Source organism: Acanthopagrus latus, chromosome 15, assembly GCF_904848185.1.
Source record: "Acanthopagrus latus isolate v.2019 chromosome 15, fAcaLat1.1, whole genome shotgun sequence".
Classification (NCBI taxonomy): domain Eukaryota; kingdom Metazoa; phylum Chordata; class Actinopteri; order Spariformes; family Sparidae; genus Acanthopagrus; species Acanthopagrus latus.
The window spans coordinates 13,675,215-13,687,974 of NC_051053.1; the positions used below are offsets into that span (position 1 = coordinate 13,675,215).

Sequence of the window (12,760 nt, forward strand, 5' to 3'; positions counted from 1 at the left end):
AAGACCATTCACCATTCATTCTGATACAGTCCACAATGGTTGTCCAATGACTTGAGGAACAGACTGAGATGGTGAGGGATTCCAACAAGGTGAGTCATTGTGAGTCAATGAGCTTAAGAAAATGTGTCAAATATGTAACTGCGTGTTTAACCTGTATGCAGAGTTGCCTAAGGATTTTTTATGGTAGATGAAAGTTTTATCGTATTATGTTTTCTGTAGATTATATATCAAACTGTGGGTCTTCATCCTTTTTCTGGCATACCTCCTTTTCAGAGGCTGAAAAAAGTTCATTACAGTTTTCTCAGTTATCAAGAATGGTAGGGAAAAGAAATAACAAAGAATTCAAATTGAATTTAAGTGAAATGAAGGTCACCAGGATAGCATCAGCAAAGTCTTCCAACATAAACCATATTCATTCAACTTTTTATTCTTTATATTGTCCCCTATCAGATAAAAAGCACATTTTGGGAATTGCCCTCATTTACATCTTACTGAGAGTCAAATGTAAAGATATCACCTTCATTTCTGCAGTGCAGAGTTGGTCTCAAATGTGTTCAAGTGAGCATAGTGGAAGACGTGAAGACCATGTAAAGCAGATATGTACACATGAACAAAGCTTGATAATAGCAATATCTTTTATTCTAGTAATATTGTTTCTGATAAAGACAAATGTTCATGCATGGTTTTGGATAAAACACCACTGAACAAAAACACAGCACAGACATCCCTCTGAGTATGATACTTGCTTTTGGATCATGTTGGCCAGTTGATGTGATAATATCCAGATTGTAGCCACTACAAAACATTATTTGACACTGGAAATACAGCATGAATGTGATCTTTGGTAAAGATGAGGAAATCCAGGAAATATATGATACACATGAGAAAAACATGAAAAAACTGAGTCAGATGTGCAAAGCAATTCTGAATAAGAGGAAATGACATCATTGAATTTAAAAGAGGTCTAATAATAAATGAGGCAAATTCACTTCAATACAAACAAACAAATGAAGGTGCATTTAAATGCTGGAGGTCCATTGCTTCTTGTTATCAATTTGCAATTCCCTCTAAGGCACCCTTCCCTTTGATGGAAAGACATTTCCCTACAAATTTAATAAAAACATATACTGGTCGTTTGCTTTTGAGCAAACACTTGTAACTCATTTGCCAACACAATCATGATATAAATACCCATTTTCTGCCAACATCAATACCTCCAAACTTCCAAACATCGTTTCAGCTACAGCAGGGCTCTGTTATACATTGTGGATATGGATCCATCATATGTTGCCACCAACTGGGATTTATGTTTTTAGCAGCCCTGTTCATTTATTTTCCAATACAATCTGCTCTATTCATCTTTCTCACCTTCCACCACTTACATAGCCTTCATTCCCAAGAGTCATCTTGTAAACACAAACACACAGTGATTAAAAACATAAATAAATGCTCTAATGGTGTCCCTTAACTTATGTTACTCACACATGTAAACTGAGGTTAAAAGAGAGGAACGGCAAGGATAATAACATTATGAAAGACAAACCTACTTAAATTAGGTACTATTAATTAAACTATTAATGACTTATGCTGTGTTTAAAATGAGCTCCTGGACACACAACAGTTGAATCAACCGCCCAACGTGCAGCTGTCACTAACTTTAAGTTTCATCTCGAAAGAAAAACTAAATATTCCTTTTGAACAAACAGTCCAAACAGTAACATAAAATACATTTGACACAAGTCATCTTGGACAGTTACACCGCTACGGTCTCACCTATTCACAAAGAGATTTAGTTCAAAGAAAAGGACTGAAATATTTTAAGGACCCCATGAAACAAAAAGAATCAGTCATTAATGAAATGCAGGCGCGTGTCAGACAGCAACACGAGCTAACGACAGCAGTAAATGAGGAGTAGGCAGTGACTAGATGAAGACCCGTGTCTGTATACTGTGACTTCCCTGCAGTCTTTTACTGTCCCCTTACTTTTCTTTGGCAATGACGTATGTATTGTTCTTTTGTCTTCGTCAGCTCTATTATCTTACAAGCAAATGTTTATCTTGTCCAGTCAGTTTCATTTCATGGGGTCTTTAGGTGCTTTTAATAATCAATAACACACTTTGTACAATCTACTCTACTCTCAATTTACCAGATCAAACACATTTTTACAAAGACTAGCTTTTCATCCATCGGAAATAAAACAGACATGAGGGCAGCTCTTTACTAACTGGGGCAGAAGGTGTGGTGTATGAGGATGCACACTACTACATGCTTTCACACAACATGCTCTCTTAAAATTACAAATAAAACATCTTCAGCTGGCCTATTTAAAAAAAACAAGAAAAAATGTCAGCTAATACTGTTATTATAGCTCCACTTACGGAAGTTCTCTTTTTGTCTTTGCTCACTGCCTTATAGGTCAGAGGACCGGGACACTTCAGCAGAACTGTGGAGACAGACTTCCTCATGCCCCCTGATGCCCTGAATGTAAATAACATGTTGTGTCCACATGGTCAAGTAAGGAGGAATGTTGATTTTCAAGGCAAACTTTGACATGTTTAGCTCATCAGACATGTTGGGTTAGTGTTTTAGTTTTTTAAGTTTAAACATATCCATCTTTACAGCCTCTTGATCACTGTTAGCATTCCTCAAACATAATGCTTACAGATGAGCTGCAATAAAATAAGATTAAAAATGAGAAACATGTCTGATGAGAAATTACAAAAAAAAATCAATACGATCTCAGATATCAAGGGATCTGTTTTCTGCTAATACTCGTGGACTGATCATGACTTTTTGTGAGAGCAACAGTGCAAAGGCTTATAGAACAAGAACAAGTCACAGTAACAGAGCAAGCTAACTGGCAGTCTTTTTTAAGGGAGCGTGGCTGGAAATGTAAGGCACTACAGTCTCAGGTGGAGCGTCTCTGCATCCTTCAGACCTCCATTAATCTGCTTGGGGAGAAACCGGCGGTGGGACTGAGATGGAGGGGCGTCTGTTGTCATTCAGCAACTCCAAGGAAGTTTTTATCACTTTTATCACAACCATCCTCACATTCAAAATATGCATAATCAGGAGAGCAGAGATCAATTCTGTAGTTCGGTGTTTTCCATTGAAAGAAAGACTCCTTCCGGGCGTGACATGAAAGGTACAATTAAAGGCTCGACTTGCTGGCATGTGCTACACTTCAGGTGGCGTTTGGGAGTGAGGACAGAGCATGAAGAAGCTTTTAGTGCGGAGAAGATGAGGGGAATATTTGTGTGCTTACAGTCGGGTGAAAGGACCCACGTGGAGAGGCGCTCTCAGTTTGGGAGAGGAGCAGGAGTTGGTAGTGAACGAGGAGGAGGATGGGGAGGAGGAGTAAGGAGAAGAGGAGGCAGATGAGGAGTCGCCACTGCTGTTCATGGTGAAGACACTGGAAATGGCCACATCCACGATACCTTGACACAGCTCTGGGTATAGTTTCCTGTTGGGGAAAGTGATAATATGAGACTTCATGAGTTTAAACACAGTAGACAGGAAACACTCATATCCTAAAGCAAGCTGTGACTGTATTAATGTCTGACATTTAGGGATGTTACAGTACGCTCGGCTTAGTGAGACGAGACACAAGAATGAGACAATATTTCTTTCTGTGTTTTCTTCACAGGCACCGTTGATTTTAGTAGGCAACTGTGGTGGTTCTGTAGGTGTCATTGCATAGTGCTTGTGATGGCCACAGTGTATGCCACTGTTTTCTAACAGTGCAGACATTTTGTTTCTGTCCTGTCTGTCACTATGTCGCTATTTAATGTATCCACTGGGTCCCAAAATGCTATCATGCGGGCGATTTACGAGTGGTGGGGGCATCTTTATGTGCTATTTTCGAATTCAACTGATAGCGTGAGACAGCTTTTCAACTCAACGTTATAAATATCATTGTGTTTTGTTGTTTTTGCTGGTCTTTTTATGGCCTTTTTACGGCTTTATTTGATGGGACAGCTTGAGATATGACAGGAAAGGTAATGAGAGTTAGGGAGGATTTCATGCAGCGAAGGGCCACAGGTTGGACTCAGACCCTGGGCTGCTACAGCGAGGACGCAGCCTCTGTACATGGGGCACGTGCTCTACCAGATGAACTAATGCGGAGCCCTGCGTTTTAATATTGTGCCCCTACTAACATTAGAATTTAATTTACATGACTGTTTGCATTGAAGCTTCAAGCCAAAGTTCTAAATATAAAAGTTATTTAAAATAATGCTAACATTTTCCCAGACCCTCCATGGAAGAAATCGAACAAAAGAAATATTCCAACATTTTAGCCAGGATATATTTAAGATTCTTAGAGAAACAGAATAAAGGCTTAATTCCCTATATTGTAAACAGAAGTTAAAAAAAAAAAAAAGTATAATTAAATATTGACTGGAGGAATTGATGTGAATATGAACTGGAGTATAAGACAGAAAGATTCACAGAGGGGGAAAAAAAAACAGTGATGATGATCAGCTGAATGTTACTGACTGTGCACAAGCTGGAGCTCCATTGATCTCAATGAGCCACACTTTGAAGCTCTCATCCACCATGAAGTCAAATCCAAAGAGCTGGAAGCTCTGGTAGGACAGGTGCTTGGTGCTGATTGTCGGCTCGATGCATGTCAGACAGCTCCTGTGAAACCAGACAGCAAAATCATTATCACTCATCGGTCTGATAATAATATAACACACTGCAACAACTTCATGCCACAACCAAAAACTAATTAATTATGAGCATTCTGAGCAACCCTATCAAATTTCCACAAAGATAATATGATTTTATGCTATGAAGCAGGAAACATCTACACTCTTACAAGCTGAAATAAGTGGCTTTCACATTTGCTCCTTATCTCTATTGTCTGTATCCAGCTTTATAGAGGAATAACACCTTACTGACCAAACAAGTACCTCAAACAAGAATACATTATTTAGGTACAGTGTAAACCAGGACATTAACTGAAAAAACTCATTCAACTTTTTTGCACACAAGTATGCAAACTTTTGTGGGATGTAGTATAACACTTTCTAGCAGCAACAAAAACATGAAGAACGTACTTTATGATCTGCTTGATCTGAGGTAAGATGGTGGTCTCCAGGGTGACGTTGTGAGTGTTCAGCAGGTACAGCCTGAACTCATCAAAGAACATCTCGTTCCCTTCCTCGTATCTCCCGTAGTTCTGGGAGTGCTCCTTCTGGATACAGTGGTTGGTCAGGTGGCTGGTCATGTCCTGGAGGTCAGAGCTGTTGTAGGGCTCCGAGGAAGTCCGCAGCACACCCTCCCGGTATAAATAGATGTTGTACTGATGGTCCACTAGCACCCAGCTCCTAGAAATAGCATGACATAAGCCGTAAGTATCTGTGTTACAAAAGTCCAGACAGATGAGCACACTCTCTGTGGGTCTGAGTTAAACATAAATGACTTGCCTGATGTCAAATTTCCGATGTCCCGGCTCCAGAAGCAGAGGTTTCTCCAAGTACTTCTGGATAACATGAACCTGTCCCTGATTATCGATGTACTCCAGCAGCTGGTTAGCATCATGGGATATCATAATACCAGCACCTGTTGCAATGAGACCAATAATGTGTTAAATATACCACACCCTAAACGTAAACATGCAAAAGACTCAAACAGTAGAAGGGGATTTTTAAAGAGAAATGTCGCCTTTGTCGCCAAAGCAAAACTTTTCGAATATCGCAGAAAGAGCATGCACTCCTTTTGATTCGTAGAGAAAACTACTTAAGAAGACATCGTAGGGACAATGACTAACCATCTGGGATTCAAACCAGCGAAACCAGTGTCCATAAAAGATTTTACCTTTTGCTCCAGCAGAGGATTTGGCTATCCACACTGTGCCCTCTCCACTTTCTTTTTTAGCGTGATAAGAGGCCAGGAAAACTTCTCGCTCATCCGTCTTGGGATTGCTCTTCAGATGACTAATGCCATTCGTAGCTGGAGCAACAGGGGTGTTGAGGTTAGTGGGATAGATGATGTAGGACTCTGGGAACCAGCTACAGGAGTCGGACAGCTCTGGGCTTGTCTTTATTAGCCTGATGGTAGAGAAACGAAGAAGAGCAAAGGTCAGCTAATGGAACACCCACATGAATAATTCATTTTCAGAAAAGTAACATGAATGATAGAAAGATATGGATTTCTGATTTACACAGACTGATACATACTTGACCAGAGACGCCTTCCTGCACAGCTTGTCTGCTCCTCTGTAATAATTCACCAACTGTACCAGGCCTGGCTCGTGACCTGTAAAGCCAAAGTGAGGACGTTTCAAAATCCATTAAAACATCCACTGACCTGTGTTCATTCCGCACAGCTAACTGAGACACACACTCTTTCCACAGGGTGATGTGGCCGAGAACAATCACAGCAGCTGTCTCATCCTGAGTGGGTGTGCACCAAATATAGCACAAACACGCTTTTCAGTCTGCTGTCAGTGTCATGTGAAATAAGAAAAGGCATCCTTTACCTAGACGTCCAAAGGGCAGTCTGTTCCGTTCACCAAGCATTAAGTTGAATCTGGGATTATCTCTTTTCAGCCTCTTCCATTGTCCAGTGGAGACGAGGATTTTGGAAACTTCTGCATAAACAGTGCTGTTGTCATCACGGGTGACAAAGGTGTACATCGGGGAATTCATAATGCCACGTTGACTACGAGGGGGGCAAGTATGTAATATACAGGTGTAAATCACTTAGCTGTCGGGCTAGTTGTGAGGCTATCTGGTTGGCACTGCAGCAGAGAGACCGATCAGGGTTATCTCCTCCGTCCGTGCCATAGTGATGAGTCAGTCATATCCACTCCACACTTCTCACTTAACTCATACTACTGGTGAACATATATTTATCTAAAACACCATAACATATGAAGGACAGAAATTAAACGCTGTTCAGCAGACAGGGTCCCTTCAGTAACCCCAGACAAGGGTGTGACTGCCTGGCTGCTGCTACCGGCTCCTGGGGCTGGTCCCGTCTGGATTAATTTACATCCCGTCTCGGGTTCAGCTACAGCTAACGGACCGCGACCACTGTGAACAGATATCCAGGAAACTTTTCCGGTATCCCTTCTTAAAGACAAAGACTTTGCTCATACACAATGCGAGGCATTAACTAACTACCTAGTTGGCTAGACAATATCACAAACGCAGCTTATTTTCCCACCGGCGGCGCATATCTCTGAAGCTCAGTCTGCAGCCGCTGTCATCCACTGTCGACAGCATAAACAAAAAGCTCCGCGGTTGTGGTTAGTGTAGTTCACGCCCACACTGATATCACGTGTAGTTGATATTAAACTACTTGTTATTAACACTAAAAGTACATAAACATGGCTTGGAATTGGATTAGTATACAAGGATGATCTTCTGTAAGGATTATTTATGTTGAAATTAAGAAACCGACTGAATTTCAAAATCGATGGCACTACATGTCCCAGAATACAACACGACAAATCGACCCTCTAATCGTTATATTTGGTTAGCGTGTTATGACCAGAAGATGGCGTCGTAGACTTTGCTACAACTGAGCAGCACGGAGCAAGTGTTGATTCGGAGAAGTATATAAGTATCGAAACTTAAGAAAAGGGTTCTCAAGCTGGGTACGATTACATCGAAGCCTTTAATTATTATCAACCAAGAAGATGTCCGTAGAAATTGACGTATCTTCATAAATAACAGATAGTGCCCAGTCTCTGGGCGAACCTGAAGGATAAATGGAGCACTCCCTAGTTGTGACCAGTTATGGGCCCCGTCCAGATACTTACAAGTACATTATTGGCTTCACTTTAACCCCCTATAGCTTGTATCTTTTCAGTTTAAATTTAAGTTTTTCCCATATTATACAAATAAAGTTAAGCCAGCCTTGGCTGGATTCCTACATTTGATGACAGCGACCATTAGAGAGAAATGTGGGGTTTTGAAGAACGAATTGGAACGCGGCCGGAAGTCATACTGTTGAAGAAGAAACGGGCGGCGGGAACATGGACACAGCCAGTGAAAGTACAACAGTTTTCAACGAGTAGACGTCATAAAACCTATGTCCGTAGTGTTGCACCTATTTATTTCTGTCACACTATCATAAGAAGATTTAACTAATAGTAAGTGGCATCCCTCATCCTCAGTATTGTGGCCTGTTGTGTGGTGCAGTGTATTTCCAGCGAACACTAATGTCTGTCCTGTTCAGTTTGTTTACTGCAGGTCATTGCCGGCTAAGCTAGGTTTTCCTGTCAGTTAGATGAACGATAACCTGAAGTTAAAGGACACTGCATCAGCTCGTCAGTTTTGAACTTATCTTCAAGTACAGCTACATGCTACTCAACCTATTTTTTTAGCATATAGCTTAATTAAAGGGTCGTTTCACCAATTTTACTCAGTTGTTTAAATTACCAGCCATTATCAGTACTACTCTGTGGTTCTTGGCAACCTTTGTCAATATAACCTTTTTGTTTAGAGATTATCTCAACTGGCGCATGGAGATTAACAAAGCATGGTTTAAAAATTGAGGCGTTTCAATGATGGGGTATTGATCAGGCAGGGGGAGTCTTAATGAAGAAATGCTATTGAGTTGGGATGCTGATTAGTGGGATCCAGCCTTCTTGGAGCTGCTTAACACGTTACATTGACTTAATGACAGGATATCTGAGCTACTGCTGCTGCATCAGTTTTGACCATGCCCTTAGAATCTGTTGTTCTGAATCCCTTAACTTCATCAGAGTCAGTGGATCCCTGTATCATATATCCATGAAGACCGACAGATTGTAATGTACTGAGAGTTAACTTTTTGTCTGTTTGTGTTAGGGTTAATGAGTGCCTTGGCTTTTACTGAGGTCATTTATTTTTAATAACTTTTGTCCCTTCTCCTTCACCAGACTGGAGCAGGCCAGGCATGAGTGGCGCACACCTGGACGAATGGCAGAGGAGGTCCTTTGACATTTCATCTGGCAACTGTACACCTGAACAGACGGCCGATGCCTACCGGGCCCACATCCTCTCCATTCAGTATGCATGGGCAAGCTCCCAGCTCTCTCAGGCCAGCATGGCCAGCCTGCTCAGGACCTACTCAGAGCGCTATGCCGCAGTGCTGGACTCGGATGACCCCCACACAGGGCTTAACAACTATGCTGAGAGCGCACTGCATCTGGCCCGCAGTCAGAGGAACTACAGTGACAAATGGGAGTCGTCCCTGACCATGGAGAGTGTGCTGGAGCTGCCCAGCGTGCAGAGGATGATTCAGGCAGGGACAGGGGGAGGAGGCACTCTGGTGGCACCTGGAGATGCTAACATATCGGTGGGGCAAGAGAGCAGAGTTGGCTCCGTGTCTACTCCCTTTACTGGAGTCAGGTCAGAGGCTGCATTGTTCAAACCTATAGGAGCACCACAGCCCAAGGCAGAGGCTAACAACACTGCCAGTAATACTGTTATTAATATTACATCAGAGAGGCCAAGAGGCTCTGAGGGGATCTCAGGTAATCCAAACACATTTTCCAGACCTCCAGCCCGACCACAGACTGTGTTTAGTCATCCTTCAGTTCCTCCACAAGGAAACCCAGGCCCTGCAGGGGGTACACAAAATTATCAGTCCTCCTCCTTCTCCACATCCAACCCGTCTAAGCGGAAGAACTTTTACAATCCAGATGGAGGCGACGGTGGCAGAGGACAACACGGAGGTCAAGCAGGTGCTGACCTGCGAGCTGGAAGCAACTTCAAAACGGCTCGTGAACAGTTCATTGTTGATCAACAGAAAAAATATTCCCATCAGCCCCAGAGAGGACAGGCCCCTGGTATGGCAGCAACTGTGAAGAAATCTCTGGGTGCTAACAGGCCTCGAGGAACATTTTCCAAATTTGTGTCACCTATTCCACGACAGGAGGATGAAGTTGGAACAAGTCATAATTCCAGTCAGGAACCGCAGATCCTGGATGAGCGCCTGAAGAATTTTGAACCGAAGATAGTCGAGCTAATCATGAGTGAGATCATGGACCACGGGCCTCCTGTCGCCTGGGATGACATAGCAGGCCTAGAATTCGCCAAAACCACCATAAAGGAGATTGTGGTGTGGCCAATGCTGCGACCTGACATCTTTACTGGCCTCCGTGGTCCTCCCAAAGGCATCCTGTTGTTTGGACCTCCGGGGACTGGAAAAACTCTGATAGGAAAATGCATTGCTAGCCAGTCAGGTGCCACCTTCTTTAGCATCAGCGCCTCATCACTCACATCCAAGTGGGTGGGTGAGGGAGAAAAAATGGTGCGAGCCCTGTTTGCCATTGCCCGCTGCCACCAGCCTGCTGTCATCTTCATCGATGAAATTGACTCACTGTTGTCCCAGCGGACGGATGGGGAGCACGACTCATCACGCAGGATAAAGACAGAGTTCTTGGTTCAGCTGGATGGAGCAGCCACAGCAGCTGAGGACCGCATCCTGGTGGTGGGCGCCACCAACCGGCCTCAAGAGATAGATGAGGCTGCCCGACGACGCCTGGCAAAGAGGTTATACATCCCTCTGCCTGAAGCAACCGCCCGATCGCAGATTGTGACGAACCTCATGTCTCAAGAGAAAAACCAGCTGAGAGAGGAAGAGCTGGACTGTGTTGTAACAGCCACGGAGGGTTTCTCAGGGGCTGATATGACTCAGCTGTGTAGAGAGGCAGCTCTAGGGCCCATCCGCAGCATCCAACTCAACGACATCGCCACCATCACTGCTGACCAGGTGCGACCAATTCTGTACACTGACTTCCAAGAGGCCCTGAAGACGGTACGACCCAGCGTCTCATCAAAAGACTTGGAGCAGTATGAAGACTGGAATAAGACTTTTGGATGTGGACGTTAAACTTAACCTCCTCATTCTGCTTAAACCTTTGCCTCTGTTAATGCTTTGAGGTTGTTTTAAACTGAGTTCAGATAAACTTTACTCTCTGGAGAAATCTGAATCTTTGTGATCAGCAACTTTCTGACAGTCCCGCTAAAAAGCCTCACAAAGATCAGCTTCTAAGTGCAGAGATGTGAATTAAGATTGTCCAACAGGGCCTCTCTCTACAGCCAGCCTGATGTTTGTGAGCTATTTGTGAAACGCAGATATTTGTTTGGATCTTCATTTTGCTCGTCCTTTGTGGTTTGGTGTTTGCATTCGTAACACCATGTTATGTATGCATGAATTCCTTTATACCATGAGACTCTTTTTTTAGGATGAACATTAAGCATATTTAGCATTTATTCACAAAGATATTTTCACCTATGATATATGCAGTATGTTAAGACTGAACTTTTGTCCTTGATTTAGTTTGTTTCAATTAATTGCATTGCTAAATTTGTATTTTTTTCATAATAAAATAAAATTTTGCCCTAATCTGAATTTTTGTTTAATTTCCCACATCACTCCTACTCCCCGTCTAATCCACAGAGGGCAGTGTGATCTCTTTGTTGAGATCTCTTATTTGCACATCTCTATATCATTTTGCCTGGACTCTAATTGTCCTAAAATTGTCCTGAGGCTGGATGTGCCAATCATATCCGTGGAAGTTTCGCAAGACAAAGTCAAAAACGTAACCTTTGCTTTACCTCCCTTCCTGTTCGCGATTAAGACAGCAGTGGACTCAACAGGAAAATGTCTTACTGCAATACATCCCTTTTATTAGACAATAAGCTCCATGAGTTTAATTTTAGTGGTGACATTTACTCACAGGGTTCATGGCTGATGTAGATGTCTATATTTCAAAATATCTATTGAGTTAATTTCTCAGCTATCAGCATTAGTCAATAAGACCAACATTCGCCAGCTGTTGGTACTTGTCAGAGGAGATTCTTAACATTGTTGATGTTTTTTGACTTTGACTGCCTCACTGCTCATACAAGCATGGTTCTATTGAAGAGGACTATTATAGATTGTGCACACATGAAATGAAATTCTCATGTAAATTTAATGAAACAATCTGAAAATCTGGAAGACCATGAAAAATGGCTTTCATTTATTTTTCATCTTTTTGTCAAGTCCCTGATAAATATTTCAGATGTGTGTGGTTGGCCACTGTATTGAAACTTTGTTGAATTAGCCAGCAGTGAAAGTAGTCACACAACCGCCCCTCGGGCATCTCCGTACATGAGGACTCCTCACAGCTGGACCGGGACAGATGCACAGAATTCCTCTGGTGCTGCTGGGATCCGTAGAGTATGGGCTGAAAACGGTGCCATATGGTGTAAGTTTGTAGCTCAATTTGACTGTGGCTGTGCAGCATTAGTCACATCTGGAGTTGTGTGGTCACAAACATTGACATTACAAAGTACATTTATTAAAAAAAACAAAACATAATTCTACTGGATATATGCTGAAATTGAGCTAGAATGTATCTTCGGTAACAATATCTGCTCAAGAATGTAAAAATACTCAATTATAAATAGAAGTCCTGTATTCAGAAATGTAGGGTAAAAGTATTATTAGAAGTAATATTTTTCAGCAAAATGTTTAAGGTTCCTTAAAATGTTAATGAAATTAAACCACAGTTTTAATATTATTACTGGTCTGCATTTTTCAGCAAAAGTCATTCGGTACATTAACATTCTGTAATTACTCCTCCACACAGGAGTTTGAGGGATTAGGGAATAGTCGTATGAGGGATTCATGGAAACGATGCAGGACGTAATCCAGTGTTACATATGTCAGAACACTACTCGAGCTGTGTGCAGTATGAAATCAGAATACAGTTTTTTTTTACAGCTTATTAATTAGTACTAAAACAACTTGAGTTTGTCACCAAAAC

The 12,760-nt window shown here is 42.1% G+C and overlaps 2 protein-coding genes across 2 annotated transcripts; one reads left to right on the top strand and one right to left on the bottom strand.

Moving 5' to 3' along the window:
• Nucleotides 1-504: 504 nt before the first annotated feature.
• On the bottom strand, nucleotides 505-7,241 carry ttl (tubulin tyrosine ligase). Its single transcript, XM_037123893.1, has 7 exons — nucleotides 6,488-7,241; nucleotides 6,186-6,264; nucleotides 5,824-6,056; nucleotides 5,433-5,568; nucleotides 5,064-5,333; nucleotides 4,498-4,641; nucleotides 505-3,463 (listed from the first exon to the last, which is right to left on the bottom strand). Exons 1-7 carry the CDS (start codon nucleotides 6,654-6,656, stop codon nucleotides 3,262-3,264), a joined length of 1,233 nt encoding a protein of 410 aa, XP_036979788.1. The 5' UTR covers nucleotides 6,657-7,241; the 3' UTR covers nucleotides 505-3,261.
• Nucleotides 7,242-7,783: 542 nt separating this feature from the next.
• Nucleotides 7,784-11,352, top strand: fignl1 (fidgetin-like 1). The gene is made up of 2 exons (XM_037123892.1): nucleotides 7,784-8,107; nucleotides 8,879-11,352. Exon 2 carries the CDS (start codon nucleotides 8,896-8,898, stop codon nucleotides 10,834-10,836), a length of 1,941 nt encoding a protein of 646 aa, XP_036979787.1. The 5' UTR covers nucleotides 7,784-8,107; nucleotides 8,879-8,895; the 3' UTR covers nucleotides 10,837-11,352.
• Nucleotides 11,353-12,760: the final 1,408 nt, after the last annotated feature.

Excerpts from the sequence above, each read along its gene's own strand:
- ttl (XM_037123893.1), bottom strand. The coding sequence starts at position 6,656 with ATGAATTCCCCGATGTACACCTTTGTCACCCGTGATGACAACAGCACT. Across the intron at positions 5,569-5,823 it reads ATCCTCTGCTGGAGCAAAAG|GTGCTGGTATTATGATATCC; the intron begins GTAAAATCTTTT and ends TCATTGCAACAG. Across the intron at positions 5,334-5,432 it reads CATCGGAAATTTGACATCAG|GAGCTGGGTGCTAGTGGACC; the intron begins GCAAGTCATTTA and ends TGCTATTTCTAG.
- fignl1 (XM_037123892.1), top strand. The coding sequence starts at position 8,896 with ATGAGTGGCGCACACCTGGACGAATGGCAGAGGAGGTCCTTTGACATT.